We start from the raw sequence: 19594 nt of genomic DNA on the forward strand, positions 1-19594 counted from the left end.
TGTTACTGAACTCCATTTCACAGGTTATCTGCAACCGTAGTCTACTACAGACCCCGATCCATCCCTACAATAACGGTAAACAACACGGACATTTTATGTATGCTCATAGCCATCATGGACTATTTATGTTACATAATGGAGAATCTACTAGGATCTAGGTCAACTCATCCTTTCACCAAAAGTACCTTTGCAAGGTTTTTGGGTTTAAATAGGACCTAGCTGTCAAACGCCGAGTTACCCCCTCTGACATCTTTACACCCTTTTGGACCGTTTTGTACCCTGTTTTGGACCAAATCATGTCCACCGTTGCATCCACTTTAACTTTTATTTACTTGATATACATTTTATTAAAGCTCACAATGAAATGATGTTTCGTTATAGTGTTTTTCACGGGCATTGTTATGCACATGCAGTGTGTGATGCAACATTTAGTCACCATTTCTTACCTGATTGGTATGAGATATCGGTAACGCTTCCTTCTACAGTCCCCTATTTACTAAGTACTTACATGGTAATTACATAGTAAGTTAAAGTGTATTATTGTTTCTGAGTTCTTAAACAGTTATTACCATGTTACTCACTTTGAATTCTAGTTTTTTAAATCAATCATTCCCAGTACATACTGCTTTACACAATAATTACACAGTATTACAATTATACACTTTAATTACACAAGAATACAGTTTAAAAGTAGATATAGAAGGAAAAAAGTCATGATTTGAGGCACTCCAAAAAATAATTTATTATAATTTAAGCCGATGCGATTCGGTCGCGTGCAACCTTCTTCAGGGCATCACCATGCCCTCACTCCCACCTGTTTGAATAATACACTTCAACTTACTATGTAATTGCCATGTAAGTACTTAGTACTTACATGGTACTTAGTACAGTGAGTCGTGGAGGATGGCTGCTTATACTGAGCCAGGATTCTCTGGAGGTTTCTTCCTGTTAAAAGGGAGTTTTCCTCTCCACTGTCGCTTTATGCTTGCTTGGTATGAGGATTGCTGTATAGTCACCGACACTAGTCAGTGACTTGATGCAACCTGCTGGGTTCCTTATACAGGACACATTATTTCTGATTGGCTTAATGAACTGACCTGAATTGGAATGTTTATTATGTGAAGTGCCTTGAGACGACTCTTGTCGTGATTTGGCGCTTTATAAATAAACTTGAACTTGAACTTAGTAATTAAGGGACTGTTAAAGGAAGCGTTACCGAAATATCTAATGGACAATGTTTGAGTGGAGTTTGGTAGTGAATGAACTGAACTGACCAGCATTCCCCCCCCCAATATATTTCTAATGCATGAAGAAGTCTGTATGATCCTGCAAAGACTGTCCATATTCGGACTATTATTTATTCAACAGCGAGGGTGTCGTCCAGTGTGAGCGGGGTCTTAATAGAAGGTCGGGTGGATTTAAAATATATTCCATCATTTCAGGACACTGTGAACAGGACATCAGCAGAATGGAATGAGGAAATGTGAAAGAAACATCAAGAGAACACAATGTACCTGTCTCCATGTCTTCCCACAGTCTGAAGTGATGTACATCTCTTCCTTATACTCTACAAGTTTGGAGCCAAGGTTACCTGAGGGAAAGATACAGGATACAGACTGCTATCAGGCAAAACAGACGCATTCAGAAAAGAAAGAGAAGGGCCAAGAGGAGAGGAGGCGGTAACCTATCACTGAAGAAAACAGTGTTTTAGGGTTTCTCAGAAAGATTGTTTGACTTGCTTTGGTTTTTTAAATAAATATTTCTGAAATATGCGTTTTAGACATGCGTTTCAAAACTAAAAGTCATGCCTGACCTTCCTTATGAAACACCAACAAAGATCAGCTGCAGCTTCTTTAGTCACACATCATTAACTTTACTAAAGTCACAAACTCTCCATAAAAGCTGAGGTTTATAGAGTAATAACAAATCAAATTAGCCTCTACAACAACTCAAACGCAAACACCACGCCTAGTAGAGGCTAGCCAATAGCATTAGCAACCCCAACATGGAGGAACACATTTGGGCTTGAGCAATTTGTGGGGAAAATACATCAATGCTGCAAAGAAAGAGGAGCAGCAGCGGAAGAGTCATGTTGTAAATATGGTAAACTCCATTCTTTTTACTCAATCGAGTTTGAACGAGTCACTCACGTAAATGAATCGAGTTTTTTTGATTCATTTGAGTCACTGGGTCAGTTGCCCAGATTGCAAAATGAAATCTCCAACTAAATTTGCTCCTCTTCCCATGTAAGTCCCACCACTCACGCGAGTGATTCAAAAAAAGAAAACGATCCATTTTAGACACTAACATTTCTTTTTTAAAACAAAGTAGTGGAAAAGAGTTCATATATTTTATCTATGGTCTGCTTATTAGGACAACAACAACATAAATTATAACAAAGAACCGAGAGGACATGTAAGACGACACGGAACAGAAGGAGCATCAAAACTTTCAAAATAAACTAGGGCCGGGACTTTAACGCGTTAATTACGATTAATTAATTAGAAAAAATAACGCGTTAAAAAAATTAACGCATTTAATCGCAGCTTGCATTTCAAGCAAGGCGGAACCTTTGTCATTGCACGATTTCCTCGTAGACAGAATATCACTGAAGCACACAACAATGCACAGTGCTAATGGCTACTAAAACGGAATAAAAACAGAAAGAAGTTGCCTTGCTTGGACTGATGCAGGATTTAGGAAACACGCCCGCCTCTTTTCTTAAATTGGGAAAAAAAAACTTCCAGACAACAACGGAGTCCGTGTCGCAGACATTTTTCAGAGATCGTCTCTGCTGCGGCTGCCCGGTGGCACAGGAAACTTTACAAAAGTTGCCGTAAGCTATATTTTTAACATTTACGTAACATCTGTGCAGCGCTGAAAGCACCAGACAGAATAATTCTGTGCCCTAACGGTAGTTTATGAAAGTAGTCAGACAAACGAGAGGCACCTGGCTGCCGCTGGGAGAACGCTCCGTGTTCTCACTACTCTGTAAACAATCACAAACAACGTGTCTTAAAGTTCAAAACAGAAGTTTAAGTTAAAACAGAAACACTCTGAAACTTTTCTGATGATTTTCTAAACAATGCTGTCGGGGAATTCTATGTTTCTGAGACGAGTCTCCGTCTAAACATCACATGCATTACTATCATTAAGCAGCAGGTGTGTTGAAGCTGTCATCAGCTGAGGGGCGGATGCTCGAGTGCATCAGGGGCAGCGAGGAACGAGGAAGTTATGATCAGGCTGGAGATCACACCAGATTCGCTGCTGCAGGCGTGAATCTGCGGGTCTGCAGCATCCTTTTCTTAACGTGACATCAGGACTTCCCATGTAAGGAAGGTCCGCTCACCTGTTCATCAGATCATTATTTCCTCGCCATGATCTTTTATCTTCCCATCATCCTCCAGTCATCCAACTGGAACCAGTTAGTGTTCCTGATCATTATCAGAATACGCCACGCCTGCTCTGGTGTTAAAAGTTAGTACATTTAAGTCCTAGATCATATTTGTGCCTGTTTACTGTCATTTTGAAGGATTATTATTTATGTGTTTTTACTACATTATGAGTAGAAATGCTAATAAAAACTCCTAATTATACAAACAAGTGAAACTGGAAAAATTAGAATCTGGTGCAAAGTCAAATTTATTTCAGTCATTCAACTAGACAGAGAGACTATTTAAAGGCTCAGGAACCCTTTGCAGGTGTTTTCTATTGGTAATTATAAATTTTAGTTGATTTGGGTCTTGTTTCATATCACACAGTGACATTTGAATAATTAAAATGCATTTTTTATTAAAGTTAAGTTTACAGTAATAACCATGTCTAATGTTTGATTCTCTGTCTCATAATTTTAATTAAAAGTTTTGCTTTGAGAGCACATTTTCCTGAATGATTAAAATGCGATTAATTTAGATTAATTAATTACAAAGCCTGTAATTAATTAGCTTAAAATTTTTAATCAAGTCCCAGCCCTAAAATAAATATTTGGAAACTCTAGACTAGGCCGAAACAAATACTCAAATAATTTGATTAAATCAATTAAAAAACAATTAATTTTATTTTGTAAATCGACGCTTTGTTTGTGTTCACTTCCAGTTCATACAATCTCCTTCTGGTGTGAACTTTCGGTTATTTTACAACAAGCGTGCTTGTTCTGTTACTGTAGCTCCAACAGAAGAGCAAGCAACAGGGTGAATGCAAAAAGGATGACGACACCCAGAGAAAACGCCAAAAAGTTTGCGAATAGTTCTAGCCGAGCTAACGTTGCGCTAAGCTAGTGGTTCACAACAGCACTACGTCCCCAGCACAAAGCATCCAGGTTTCAGGCATCAGCTACGGACCTGAGAGAAGGCGTGTGTTTTAGAGTTTAAATGGAGATAAATGGAGCATCCCCAGTATGCTAACTGAGACTGATAAATGGTTAGCTGCTACCCCTAAAAGCCAACAAGTGTTTTTATTTCTTTGTGTTTTCAGTCAGTATGAAAATCAGACTAAAATGTTTGAAGGAGAAAATATTATTTTTTACGTAGCGCCTCTCCACATAAAAGTCACAAAGCACTCGCGTGTCGGCTTTGGTTTTGCATGCATGTTTTTTATTTTCAGGTATTTTATTTTTACCATTGCAGTTTTATCTTTATTTCAAAAAGGAAAAGTGTGTTTAAATGTTGAACTGTTTTGGAGTTGGAGTTGTTGCCTGGCAACCAGGCAGATCCATCCAGCATGCTCTCAGCTGAACATGCTGCTGAGTTAAAGACAGCAAATGAAAAGGAACTAATTAAAATAAACCTTCTTATATAAATATACCAGTTGACTTGTTTTTCACAACTACTACTGCTTTGTTTACATTTTATCGCATTTTCAAGGAAACATAAAGGAGTATCTGATTAATCGATCGATTAGTGAGGCAAATTAATCAATTACTAAAATAATCGATAGCTGCAGCCCTACACTAGACAATATATTTAGCACAATTAGTTCGAATTAACTTTATTGAACTGTAAAATAATTTGAATTAATTCAAAACATCTTGAAACTGAGTTTCTGCAGCTAAGAGCTGGGAGGGAGGGGAGAAAGAGTTGTGTTCTGAGTGATTCATTCATGCTACGATTAGCACCGCTAGCTAACTCTCAGGCAGGGAGGGGGTGAGTGACTCAAGGCGGTGCGCGTGTGAACTAATGAGCTTCCAGTCCAGAGCAGGTAAGAAAATGCTTTTGTGAACAAACTCGTAGTTGTTTGCAATGATGAGTCAAATATATTCCTACTAATTAAATTAGATTGCTAATAGTAACAGGCATGAATCAGTTGGGTTTGGGAATTGTGATTCATGAGTCAGTAAAGTGATTCTCGAGTACTGAACGATCCATTCATGACTCGCACATCACTGCTAGCCAACTGGAGGCGAGTCATTTGCATACCATGAATAATAAACCTGTAGGAGTCAAAATCCTGTTTTTTCCACCCCACCCCGCCACTCTTCCAACAAATCTCTACCCTCTGAAACAGGAGCGCCAGAGCTTTTCCCCACGGAAAACTACCCACAAGGAGTTCATTCATACTGAACCAACATTTCTGACTCTGACGCAAACCAAATAAGGCAGATCAACACAGACCCAAACACACCTTATATGGCTGTTTTATTCTTAATTTATCATTAGTCTCTGATTTAATAGAGCAATCCTGAAACAGAGGTAACTATGCTGAAAATGCCACATCGAAGCACTTCATGCATCTAGCTTCATGTAAACATTAGCAAGTCCGAGGAAGCTAAAAGGCACGAGAGACCGGCCAGCAACAGGCGGGTTAATTCTTAGGGCATGAAAGGTTACTCATCAAATTTGAAAAAATAGCCTTTTTTTCCCAATTTTGTTTATTTTTTTAATATTCTTGATAAGGCTTCAAATCAGTGTGCGCATCATGAAAAATGCTCACCCGCCCTTTAGCTATAGCTGTAAACGAACATAATAAAACTGATTTGTTTCACTCGCCGTTTCAGTTCTTTTATGTAGAAATCAGATCTTTGAATGGGAAGTCTAGAAACTCTGAAATATAAACGCGACCATCGTCCCTCACAAGGCTGTCTGCTGACACAATGCTGAATAGATAGTTATGTTAGTGCTGATGTCAGTGGGTTGTGTGTTCTTGTCTTTGTTAGTATTACTTATGTTTAGATGGGACCGCTACAACGTGCAGGACAGCTGTTATCGGCACACACGGCTGCTCTCCACAGCTTCATGTTTCACAAGTTAGCATACAGCACCATAATGTTCTCCCTCAGCTATAACTACAGACGTTCCTAATTAAAAGATAAAGCACTTTTACTGCTCAACAGGCAGAGAACGCTCTCATAAAGTCGGTGTTTGGTTGGTATTACAACTGCTTTTGTTAAGTAGTGTCGTTAAATGCAGAACAAGAAGAAGCTGATGTGATTAAATGATTTAATGCTGTAACTCACCAGCACCCATGATGAGACCCGGAGCTGAGTCTTTAGTGTGGACCGTGCCAGACACGTAGGGGTTATCTGCCCAGCGCAAGTGGAGGTGAAGGTGACAGTCCGGCTGCAGAAGAAACAACGCAAACCCCGAATCACCACCAAGTAGAAAGTCAAGGATTTCACAAATATAATAGTGGTGGGACTCCAGAGTCTGAGCCAGCCATGTTTAATGAGCCTTAATAGATAATCCCACTGGTTTTAGGGCTGCTAATCCACATTTCAATCTCACTTTAAAGGTAACACTTAGGGTTCAATTGTCTCTTTAGGTGTTAAGATGAACCTCTCTTGTCCAGGGCGGGACTGCGGGAAGGCCGCTGAAACGTTCCAGGGTCACTGCAACCCTCCAACCCTCAATGCTCCTCCCCCCATCCACACTGAGGTGACATGCGCTGCTTATCATGGCTGCAGGAACTGAAGTGGGGATAGTCCCAACCCACCACCCCACCTAGAACACACTTATGTTGTGTGATGTCTGAAGTCTGTTGCATTTCTGTCTGAGGTGTTTTTTGCAGAGCAAAGCTGCCCTCCTGCTGGAGGGTAACTCCGAAGTGACTTTTTTCCCTCCACCTGAACCAATCCTCATGAAACCCTCTTATCTCTATTAAGGTAGCGCGACTCGGGTTGCGAATGACCACAGTCACCAATTCTTGTCATGGTCTTGCCCATGCATGATTGATCTCTGAATTGTGTGTACTGAAACTCTAATTTCCCTCTGGGATTAATAAAGTATCTTTGATTGATTGATTGTGAGGGGAACCTACCTCCATAGATACAGCCTTATGCTGTTTCTATGATCTATGGGTAGCTCATATATCTGGTCAGCCAGATAGTGCATGCTCTAAGTTACAGCCTATCTGACACAATACAGGTTATGTCAGTGTAAAAGTGAAGCAGTTTCTTTCTCTGATAGGAGCGTCTTAAATCCAGAAGTGTAAAACAGTTCTATTGAGGTATGGACACGCTTATCAGGAAGGCAAGGTCACTATCAGAGATCCAGATGCAGGGCTGGTAAACAAGTCTTCCACAGACATCTGAGTCTCCCTACATACTTGTCAGCTGATAGGAGTGACGGTCGGACTAAAGGACCAGACGTGTTGCCCTCTATCTCCCAGCGTGGTGTGATGTATGGATCTCAGACTACGGGTGACTCATTGCTCTTTGCTGTGTAAGCTCACAGCAGCGACGTAGACAAGACGGATGGCAGAACTAGGCAAGCATCTCACACACATTCTTCAAAGTACAGCACTCATCCGTTCCACCTCTCCCCATCCGAACAGCCTGGTTCAAAGGCCTTTGTGTTTTGACTGATGGCTGCGAATGCATGATGTCATCAACAATACGAAGCATGGACACAAATGCTGTCTCAGAGCACAGACTGCCACACAGCAAAAGAATCTGGTTAACAGGTGGTAACATTTTATCTGACTAACATTTAGAGCAGTCGCTGTTTACAAACAAACAAACACCAGAATGTGGTGGCTGTACCAAAACTGTTTCCTTTCAGGAGAGATTTGAACATTTCGCCACAAACAAGCAGAACATTTACGATGAAAAACATCGAAACATACTTGAGTTTAAAAGGGTATTTCTCCACAAATCCAAGAACCTTTTACCCTGGATCTTCATACGTTGATTTTTTTGTTTTGTTTCCACTAAGATCTGAGCTACATGGTGAGTTCACTAAGGCCTAGTCCACACGTAGCCGGGTTTTTTAAAAACGAATATCCGCCCCTCCAAAAACTTGCATCCACACCACCTCGTTTTAAAAACAAACTCTGTCCACACGTACCCGGATAAATACGTTGTTAAGGACATGCCAGACCAGTAGGCGGCAGTACTTCCCCCGTTCTTAACCTCGTCCTTCGTCTGTGGTCTTCCGCAAGGAGCAGTAATTCCGCTTGCAAAAACAAACAAGCAAAAAGCGCTTGGACAATTGATAAAGCGAGCGCAGCTCTGAGGGCATCCATGCTGTCGGCTAGTGTAAACACAGGTCGCACACGTGATGTCAGCATTTTTCTGTCGCGGAAAGTGACGTTGCGGACCTTAAAACTCCGGTTTTGTCCGTCCACACGCAGACACCCAAAACGGAGAAAACGCAGATCTTCACTTTGGCCGGAGTTTTTAAAAAGATCCGTTTTTGTGTGAAAAAACTCCGTTTTCGTGTGGATGACAGGCCAAAACGTAGAAAAATATCTACGTTTGGGCAGATCCCCGGCTACGTGTGGACAGGGCCTCAAAGGTGTAATGTGCTCATTAGGCACCCTGAATGTTCCAGGTGACATCGGTTCTCTTGAGTTAAATTTCTACCCTGATTCTCTGTTATGATCTTGGTTCCAGCATTCTGGGGTGGAGCGTAGTGTCCAAAAACGACCCTGGTGCTTGGCAAAGGTTCCTCACTTGGAAATAAGTCTTTGACATTAGTTTTAAATCAATTTTATCCGTCTGAAGTCCTCATAATTGTTTTAGCATGAAGTTTTATACAATTATTGGGCAAGAATGACCGAGTGGTGCCAATCTAAAACATTTACGATCTCTAAGTCCTTAAACTAAACTTTTCAATCCACAGCAGTTAGTTACAGTTGAGTTGTTCCCGATTCGTTGTGGATCAAGACCCCACTACGGTCTCTATATCCTGCATAATCAATAAAACCAGTCTCAAAATGTTGAGAATGACACAAATATTAATTATTAGAAAGTTTGCAGCAATTAGCACGGACTCTAGAATGTTGTGAAAAACATTCAGATGAACTGTAATTATCAGCTAATTTCTCAGGCATGAAAACGAGAGGAGACCAGGATGGCTGGGTGTGATAAAGAACAAAGAGGCCACCTCTCTCCAGGAATGGGCTGCAGTCAGTCAGGATTTGGACCAGAAGCTGACTGCCAGCACCGCAGGGTGAACTACATGAAGAACCAGCATTGTACTGACTCCAAACATTTTTAATTGTCAGTAAAAGTCTTCTCGGGGTCTTGTTCATGAGTGAGGGAAAACTGGAGCGTAAGATCGACAGGTGGATCGGCGCTGCGACTGCAGTGATGCGGGCGTTGTACCGGTCTGTCGTGGTGGAGAGAGAGCTGAGCTGGAAGGCAAAGCTTTCAATTTATCGGTCGATCTACGTTGCTACCTTCACCTATGGTCATGAGCTCTGGGTAGGGATCGAAAGAACAAAATCACGGATACAAGCGGCCCAAATGAGTTTTCTTCACAGGGTGTCTGGGCTCTCCCTTAGAGATAGGGTGAGAAGCTCTGTCATTTGGGACGGCCTCAGAGTAGACCTGCCGCTCCTCTACATAGAGAGGAGCCAGTTGAGGTGGCTCAAGCATCTAGTTAGGATGCCTCCCTAGAGAGATTTTCTAGGCACGTCCAACTGGGAGGAGATCTAAAGGAAGACCCAGGACACTTTGGAGGAACTATGTCTCCCTGCCGGCCAGGAAACACCCTGGGATTACCCCGGAGGAGCTGGTCCATGTAGCTGGTGAGAGGGAAGGGCCTCTCTGCTTAGGCTGCTGCCCCCGTGACCCGACTCCAGAAAAGCAGCTGGAAATGAATGGATGGATGACATAAAAGTCTTTGCCATTTCCACTTAGAACATGGAAACATCTGAGAAGGTCTAAGAGCATAGAGGCCTGGATCACAGGACAAGTAGTAAAAAAAAAAAGAAGATTCTCATTGAATTCATCAGTTTGCCTCCTGCTATTATCCCACAGATGCCTTTCTCTGTCCTCACAACCTGATAAGCAACAGGTCCCTACAGTGTTTCCACCAGATGCACCCATGCCTACACCATGCCCCAGACAACATCCAGAGATCTATCACCTGAGTAAGACCACATCTGTGTGCCATACGATCTTGGGTCTCTATGATGATGCTGAAGGTGTGATTTTTTTCTGTGGCCTAGGCCTGAAAACAGCCTGATAATTCCTGCTGTTAAATATCCAAAAACAAGCCACGCTGTTGCACAGCGGGCTCCCTGTCATGAGTGCACCGTCACTCCCCCACACGGCCTGACACGCTGCTACCACACTAATAAACCAAGCACCCTGGGAGGTGGTGGACGTGAAGCAGGGGTAAAATGAGATCGCCAGAGGGCTTAATTTACAGAAATGAAAAGAAAGAGGAGAGGTCGGAGAACCACCACGCCCAGCCTCAACACGACTAAAACAAAAGCTGAACCCAAAGCAACCCAGAGCCTCTAAACTCACGGCAAACAATTATACAAAGAAAACTGTCAAATGCCCAAAAGGTTGCAAACTAAAAATCTTTATGTCTCCAACTGAAACAAAGCCCTGCTACTTCAAGCGCTATACATAAGGGGTTGAACAAACACAAATCTGTCTGACTTTACAGTAAAACAACCAACAAGCTAACGAACACTCAAACATACACATCTGTATTTCAGGCGGAACAACCGTAGAGAGGTAGCCTGGCAAGCCAGACTAAATAAATGTATTATTTAGTCTGGCCACGCTCCATGGACGGCTCTCGGTTGTGGGGCGGGTTCTACCGTTGTCTTTCAAATGATCTCCGCATTCCACTGGACGATGAATGTGACATCCTCTTGTTTCACTCTGTTGCATCATCCCACCCACCAGGCATATAGAGTGCCCTGATTGGCCCACAAAGCGGATAAAGCTCTGTGATTTGTTCACTAAGCAGATAGAGCACTGTGATTGGCCCACCATTATGGACCAATCACAGCTGTTTATGTGTTTGAAACCCCTCTAGAGAGCTGTGATTGGCTAGCCAGAGTCCTGGTAGGAGCTGCTGAGGTTCCAGTGGAGCGTGCCTAGACCAAACTTTGCAAAGCAAGAATTTGGTCTAGTTCACTAGGCTAGTAGATAGGAAGATGCCTCGGATCTGGGGACAGAAGGAAACGATTCTGGTACCACTCAGCTTCTGTCAGCCACAGTGTTTTATTGCTTCTCCAATCATTCTCAGTGGCTGCAGCTGCGGCGTCGAGAGATGCGAGGAGGAGGAGCGCTGCACTGAGCCAGGAGCTGTCCGTGGTGCTGCTGATCAGCCTGTGGCACTGGCGCTGAAGGCCACCGGCCGTTTCACTTCACTACAAAATTGAACTTTGCTAACATGCTTAAAGGAGAGCTAACAGCATTTCTTAACCCTCCCACTGTCCTAATGGGTGTGACCCCGCGAGGAAAGGTGACCATTGAGCAGGATTGGTGGTTTATCCCTTGGGTCCATGTGGCAGGGGTGAGAAGTGAGCACCACCTCATCCCTGCCACGTGGACCTCAAGGGATAAACCACCAATCCTGCTCAATGGTCCACTTTCCTCGCGGGGTCACCCATAAAGATGGTGGGAGGGTTAAACACACAAACATTTCACCAAGAAGCAGCAAAGACATCAATGTTCTGGTTGATTTTTCACTTCCTGTGATGTAAAGGACCTCCTGTAGGTCTCCTTTGGGAACAACGATAGACCAAACAGAAGCAACTAAGAGGTGAATCTGTTTGTACTTGGATACAACACGCTGACGTCAGCTTAGCCAGCTGAGTGGTGAGTCATGAGGGGCACACGTTTCTTCTATGCTGGTTGGTTTTGAGACAATCTGATCGTCCTTCTACAAGGAACATATGTGGCAGCTCACGTCCAACCCATTGTTCCCATTTTAAGTTGAATGTTTATCAGGCTATGAATGAAAAGGGCTACAGAACCGTAGCACCACAGCACTCAGACCTTTTAAAACTGGACAACATTACGTAAAATGAGCTTATAAGAGGACAACATTTGGAGAATTCCTGCTAAAGATGTCTGATTCATTTTTGAATCAAATCCAAAGAAAAGGACTGGACCTTCCCGACAACTAAAACTGATCAGATTTGATGTTTGCTTTTGAGTGAGAGAGATGCAGAAACCACCCTTCATCACAATTTTTGACAGGTCTATCGTTCTTTGACCTTAATGACCTTTCCCCCAAACCACCTTACATCAAACTTGACAGGTGTATTGTTTTATGACCTTTTGTGAAATGACCTTTAATGACCCCATATGTAAAGAAATGAACTGATGACTGTGTAATGACCCAGGAAGTTACTGATTCGGTGTGAGGAAATGACATAGAGGGAGGGATGTGGGGTATTACATATGAAGGGGGGGGGGGGGGGGGCTGTGGGAACTGTGGGGTGAGGTATCGTAACACGAAAGAGTTTTCAATCCTAACTTGACGTAAAGTGGTGCAGATTGAATACATCAAAGCAGATCATCAATATAGAGCTAGACAGAAGGGGACTACAATCAGTAACTTCCTGGGTCATTACACAGTCATCAGTTCATTTCCTGACATATGGGGTCATTAAAGGTCATATCACGAAAGGTCATAAAACAATACACCTGTCAAGTTTGATGTAAGGTGGTTTGGGGGAAAGGTCATAAAGGTCAAAGAACGATAGACCAGTCACAAATTGTGACGAAGGGTGGTTTCTTCATCTCTCTCTAGCATGGGTTACAGTGAATGAGAAAAATGGAGGGAAAGGTAAATCTAAAAGTTTACAAATAAACCGTGGAAGCAAATAGAAGAAAAATGACTTTTGCTAAAAAGAAATACTGAATGATCAGAATATTAATGCTTCTAAACCCTCATGTAACACTGACCATGGCCTGAGGATCGAGAGTCTTTCGGCAACAACACAATCAGTTCAGAGGGGAAACGAGACAAAATGCCACACACACACACACACACACACACACACACACACACACACACACACACACGGCATTTAAACACTTCAGCTTTTTAAATAATAATAAATGAGGTACTTACTGCTTTGCAGCTGACCGGTTTCCCGTTCATGTCTGTGGTAGGAGGAGCCAGTGGTTCCCAGTCACGCCCTTTGTTATAAGTGATGAGGGTTGTGACTTTCCCATCTGTCTTCTGATTGGCTAGGAAGACTCCTTTGACTCCACGAACCTGGCAAAAAGAGGTGGAGTGACCTGATCTGAGAGCTTTTTAAATGCACACGTACTCTAGAACAGGGCTATTCATTTCTGGGCCCGGAGGGCCGGTATCCAGAATGTTTTAGTTGTAACCCTGCTCCAACACACCTGATTTCAAACAGCAGGTGATTAACAGGCTTCTGCAGAGCCTGATGAGCAGCTGCACAGGTGATTCAACCACTGAACCAAGCGTGTTGGACTGGAGAAAGCACTAAAACATGCTGGATACCGGCCCTCAAGGCCTGGATTTGAATAGCCCTGCTCTAGAGGGAGGTGGGAGGGGTCAATTCATTGGAAAACTGTGATTTTATTTGATTGGGAAAATCCTTGAAAATTTAGCATGAAACTTCTTTCAAATGCTTCCCAGCATAGATAAACCATATTGAAAGTACCAGACTTTGTTTTTAAATCGTCCAGGTAATGTTACAAACTGCAAACACAGCATGTGTGACATCACTGATGCTGCATCTGCTTACGTTTAGGGGTCTCAGCAACTGTCGATAGTGGAGTTTTTAAACTACTGCTCTTTGGAACTTCAAAGGTCAGCCAGTAGGGCAGAAACTCAACATTAGGATTTACCACGTGTATACCATGTCTTCGCATCAAAACAAACTTTGGATCCAATTCTAGAAACAACTGTAAAAACAGATTTCCTCGTTAGAAAGAAGTCAGTGTTGCTCCTGGAGCGACTTGAGAATCAAGTCTCTGCTCAGATGGCAAAAATCATTTGGCCCGGAGGCTGCAAAGGTTCTGGCCCGGACCTGTGTTAGCGTCCTTACACACACTGGGCCAATACCAGTGTGTGTACTTTTTACCAACACTGGACCGGTAATGGCCGGAAACCCAAAAATGATCCATCCATCCATCCATCCATCCACCAAACCATCCACCCATCTATCCATCCATCCATCCATCCATCCATCCACCCACCCATCCACCCATCTATCCATCCATCCATCCATCCATCCACCCATCCATCCATCTATCCATCCACCCACCCATCCATCCATCCATCCATCCATCCATCCACCCATCCATCCATCCATCCATCCACCCATCCACCAATCCACCCATCCATCCATCCATCCACCCATCCATCCATCCATCCACCCATCCATCCATCCATCCACCCATCCATCCACCCATCCATCCATCTATCCATCCACCCAACCATCCATCCATCCATCCATCCACCCATCCATCCATCCATCCATCCATCTATCCATCCACCCACCCATCCATCCATCCATCCATCCATTCATCCACCCACCCACCCATCCATCCACCCACCCACCCACCCATCCATCCATCCACCCATCCACCCACCCACCCACCCATCCATCCACTCATCCATCCATCCACCCACTCATCCATCCATCCATCCACCCACTCATCCATCCATCCATCCATCCACCCACCCACCCACTCATCCATCCATCCACCCATCCATCCATCCATCCATCCACCCACCCACTCATCCATCCATCCATCCATCCACCCACTCATCCATCCACCCACCCACCCACCCATCCATCCACCCATCCACCCACCCACTCATCCATCCATCCACCCACCCACCCACTCATCCATACATCCATCCATCCATCCATCCATCCATCCACCCACCCACTCATCCATCCATCCAACCACCCACCCATCCATCCACCCATCCACCCACCCACTCATCCATCCATCCACCCACTCATCCATCCATCCACCCACCCACCCACTCATCCATACATCCATCCATCCATCCATCCATCCATCCATCCATCCACCCACCCACTCATCCATCCATCCACCCACCCACCCATCCATCCACCCACCCACTCATCCATCCATCCATCCATCCACCCACCCACTCATCCATCCACCCACCCACTCATCCATCCATCCATCCACCCACCCACTCATCCATCCATCCACCCACTCATCCATCCATCCATCCATCCATCCACCCACTCATCCATCCATCCATCCATCCATCCACCCACCCACCCATCCATCCATCCATCCACCCATCCACCCACTCATCCATCCATCCATCCATCCACCCACCCACCCATCCATCCATCCACCCATCCACCCACCCACTCATCCATCCATCCACCCACTCATCAGACCATCCATCCACCCACTCATCCATCCATCCATCCATCCACCAGATGCTCGAGCCACCTCAACTGGCTCCTCTCGATGTGCAGGAGCAGCGGGTCTACACCGAGCCCCTCCTGGATGACCGAGCTTCTCACCCTATCTCTAAGGGAGAGCCCAGCCACCCTGCAGGGAAAACTCATTTCAGCCGCTTGCACCTGCAATCTCGTTCTTTCGTTAACTACCCAAAGCTCATGACCATAGGTGAGGGTAGGAACGTAGATCAACCGGTAAATCGAGAGCTTTACCTTCTGGCTCAGCTCTCTCTTCATCACGACAGACCGGTACAACGCCCGCATCACTGCAGACGCAGCACCAATCCACCTGTTGATCTCACACTCCATCTTTCCCTGACTCGTGAACAAGACCCCGAGATACTTAAACTCCTCCAGTTGAGTCAGGATCTCATCCCTGACCCGGAGAAGGTGTTCTACCCTTTTCCGACTTAAGACCATGGTCTCAGATTTAGAGGTATCTCATCCCAGCTGCTTCACACTTGGCTGAAAACCACTTCAGTGAAAGCTAGTGATCACAATCTGATGACGCCAACAGGACCACATCATCTGCAAAAACCAGAGACCTGATCCTCAGGCCACCAAAACAGATCCCACGCAATACCAGTAACAGTGATGAAGGGCATTCTTGGCGGAGTCCAACTCCCACCGGAAACAAGCTCGACTTACTGCCGGCAATGCGGCCCAAGCTCTGACACCGGTCATCCAGGGACCTGACAGCCCGTACCCAAAAACGAATCCATTAAAGATAAATGACAACGCTTCAGCCTGCAGCCTTCTTTTCTCCTTTGTGGAATAAAAAGGAAAGGAGGGGACAAAAAAGGCACTTCCATTTCCCAGAGTCCAGACAGACACAGTCCTGCCCTCTGATTTAGGGTGCCAGAAGCAAACCGGATGGGACGGTTTTGCGGATCTGCTGGCTTGAAAGCGGATCTGGCGCGAAGTTACCTGTAGGTTGATGAGCTGAGAAGGGTTGAGATTATTCTGATAGTTGATGAGTTGCTTCATAGTCTTAATGGGATTTATTGATAATGCGATTAATAAGGTAGAGTGTGGAGATTATCTGCTTAAGTGTGATTAAGCAGTGCTTTTTAAAAGTGTTTTATGCTGATTGGTTGCTATGGACACCGCAACGCTGTGTGTATGAGAAGACTTCCCAAAACAGAAATTCTGTCAACTCACCTCCAGGATATCAACGAGAACATTCTCCTCTGGCTGCTTGGTGCTCCGCACGTTCTCGAGGATCATGGAGTAGTAGACACCTTGGGGGTCTGACTGGTACAGGTTATACGTGTCAGACTGGTACCACTCCTGGAGAGCGAGGAACACCTGGTTTTCGTCCGTACTCACTATTTGAACATCCTAAAAGCAGAGATGGCGGCAAGGAAGAAGGAGACAAAAAGACAAATGTGGTAAAAACATCAGCATAAAGGGCAAGCCTCTCCTGAAAAAATACACACCACCTGCCAACCTGTCATGCCAGGGTTTTGAGCTAAAATCAGCTTTTGTTGAGATAAAGGAGGTTAGAGCTTGTTTGAACTTTGTAACAGTTGCATGCACATAAGTCCAGTGGTTGATGAGATGTTTTGCTAATGAACAGGTTAACTCCAACAGCCCATGTCGATGTTTTAGGTAAAAATGGTGCCCAATGGGAAGGGATGGGAGTATGTGACCATTAGCAATTAGAAAACCAAGTTTTAGTCCAGTTTCTGTGGATCCTGAGGTAGTTTGCTAGCAGGGCCAGCTAATTATAACTGCCAACGTTTCACAAAAATATCGTGGTCAGAGTACGTGCTGGGGAAGATCCTTACCTACAATATCAAATGTGAGTTCAATTTGTGTTAAATGGACTGAGTTTGATCCAGTTTTGTGTTCCCCAAGGTGGTGGCAGGCACCTTACATGAAAAAGTCTAATCAGACAGGAAAAAAGTGAAAAACAGAAGAGCTAGAGACAAAGAAAACCTAAAAGAAGCATTTGCCAAACATAAAAATGAGACAATAACTCACTGCCAAATAAAGAACATAATCGGATAAATACAAAGCTGCAGACACAGGAACAAACTATGTTTATGTATTTAGCAGACGCTTTTGTCCAAAGTGACTTACAAGTGATAATCGGCAATAACAACTTCACGTCAGTCATGGAGAGGAGAGAACAAGGAGTGGACAGTAGAGAGGGGGGATGGGTGCAGGGAGGGTGCTAGTTAAGAAGATGCTCTCTGAAGAGCAGGGTCTTCAGGAGTTTCTTGAAAGTCGAAAAGGAAGCTCCTGTTCTGGTAGTGCTTGGAAGGTCATTCCACATTTGTGGAACGATGCATGAGAAGAGTCTGGATTGTCCTGAGCGTGGTGTAGGCACTGCTAGCCGACCATCCTGTGATGACCGGAGCGGCCGGGCCGAGACGTAAGCCTTTGCAAGAGGATTCAGGTAGATGGGAGCCGTACCGTCTCGGACTTTGTATGCTAGTGTTAGCAATTTGAATTTGATGCGTGCTGCTAGCGGTAGCCAGTGGAGCTCAATGAACAGAGGGGTGACGTGTGCTCTTTTTGGCTGGTTGAAGACCAGACGCGCCGCTGCGTTCTGGACCATTTGAAGAGGTCTCACAGTACAGCCTGGAAGACCAGTTAGAAGGGCGTTGCAGTAATCGAGGCGGGAGATGACAGTAGATTGCACCAGGAGCTGGGTGGCATGTTGTGTTAGGTATGGTCTGATCTTTCGTATGTTATACAGCGCAAAGCGGCATGAACGAGCAACAGAGGCAACATGATCTTTAAAGGTCAGGTGTTCATCAATCACAACACCCAGATTTCGAACTGCCTTTGAAGTAGCCAGAGATAGGAAGTCATTCTGGATTGAGATATTGTGCTGTATGGATGGTTTTGCTGGGATGACAAGTAGTTCAGTTTTAGAGAGGTTGAGTTGGAGATGGTGGGATTTCATCCATTTTGATATGTCAGAGAGACAGTCTGATATTCGTGTAGAGACAGTGTGGTCGTCCGGTGGAAATGACAGATAGAGCTGGGTGTCGTCTGCCTAGCAGTGGTAGGAGAAGCCATGTGATCGAATGATCTCACCCAGTGAGGTGGTGTATATGGCAAAGAGAAGAGGTCCTAGCACAGAGCCCTGGGGGACTCCTGTGGCAAGATGGTGCACGGTAGAGGATTGTCCAAGCCAAGATACACTGAATGATCATCCTGTGAGGTACGATTCAAACCAGGCGTGTGCTTTCTCTGTGATGCCCATGCTAGAGAGTGTGGACAAAAGGAAGGCATGGTTGACAGTGTCAAATGCCACCGATAAGTCGAGCAGGATAAGCACTGAGGATTTGCCAGTCGCTCTAGCTTCTTTTAAGGATTCAGTCACTGCTAACAGAGCGGTTTCAGTGGAGTGGCCCTTTTTGAACCCAGGTTGGTACGGGTCAAGCAGACAGTTGTGTGAGAGGTATTCTGGGATCTGCTTGAAAGCCACCCTTTCAATGACTTTGGACAGAAAAGCGAGGAGAGAGATAGGTCGGTAGTTCTCCACATGATTTGGAGGAAGAGATGTTTTTTTGAGCAGCGGGTTAACCTGAGCATGCTTGAGAGAGGTGGGAAATGTACCGGATGTCAGTGAAGCGTTGATCACGTGTGTGACTGCTGCGGCTACTGTAGGAGCAATAGCTCGGAGCAGCTTAGTTGGAATGGGGTCAAGTGGGCATGTAGTAGGGCGGCTGCACGTGGGAAGCTTGAAGATAGAAGATAGCAGAGCACATCAACCTTTGAAAAAGTGTTTGTGGCAGCTTAAAACACTTGATAAGCGTACTTGTCAAAACTCTTGAGCCTGTGAGGAAAATGGCTTCATCACTCATGAAGGAAAGTAGCAGCGGCACAAGAGCGACTCAGCACTTTCTCTGTGTTACTGATTACATTACCATACCATCTGAAGACAAAACTATCAGAGTGTGGAGGCAAGGGCCCAAGAGTGAGTGTGTGTCTGTGTAGTCATTAA

At 44.5% G+C, this 19594-nt stretch overlaps 2 protein-coding genes across 10 annotated transcripts in view; both read right to left on the bottom strand.

Annotated features, from left to right (window-relative positions):
* sorcs2 (sortilin-related VPS10 domain containing receptor 2) overlaps positions 1 to 19594 on the bottom strand; it is a 502015-nt gene that overhangs the window by 32777 nt on the left and 449644 nt on the right. For all 9 annotated transcript variants that reach the window (XM_070544302.1, XM_070544294.1, XM_070544299.1 and 6 more), the window contains 4 exons: positions 16792 to 16971; positions 13269 to 13415; positions 6452 to 6554; positions 1515 to 1591 (listed from right to left, as the gene is read on the bottom strand). In XM_070544302.1, coding sequence (XP_070400403.1) covers positions 1515 to 1591; positions 6452 to 6554; positions 13269 to 13415; positions 16792 to 16971 — 507 coding nt within the window. The remainder of the gene's footprint in view (positions 1 to 1514; positions 1592 to 6451; positions 6555 to 13268; positions 13416 to 16791; positions 16972 to 19594) is intronic.
* Positions 17788 to 18680, bottom strand: LOC139062687 (uncharacterized). The gene has a single exon (XM_070544303.1). The coding sequence runs from the start codon at positions 18545 to 18547 to the stop codon at positions 17810 to 17812; it is 738 nt and encodes a 245-aa protein (XP_070400404.1). The 5' UTR covers positions 18548 to 18680; the 3' UTR covers positions 17788 to 17809.

Source organism: Nothobranchius furzeri, chromosome 14 (assembly GCF_043380555.1).
Source record: "Nothobranchius furzeri strain GRZ-AD chromosome 14, NfurGRZ-RIMD1, whole genome shotgun sequence".
Classification (NCBI taxonomy): Eukaryota; Metazoa; Chordata; class Actinopteri; order Cyprinodontiformes; family Nothobranchiidae; genus Nothobranchius; species Nothobranchius furzeri.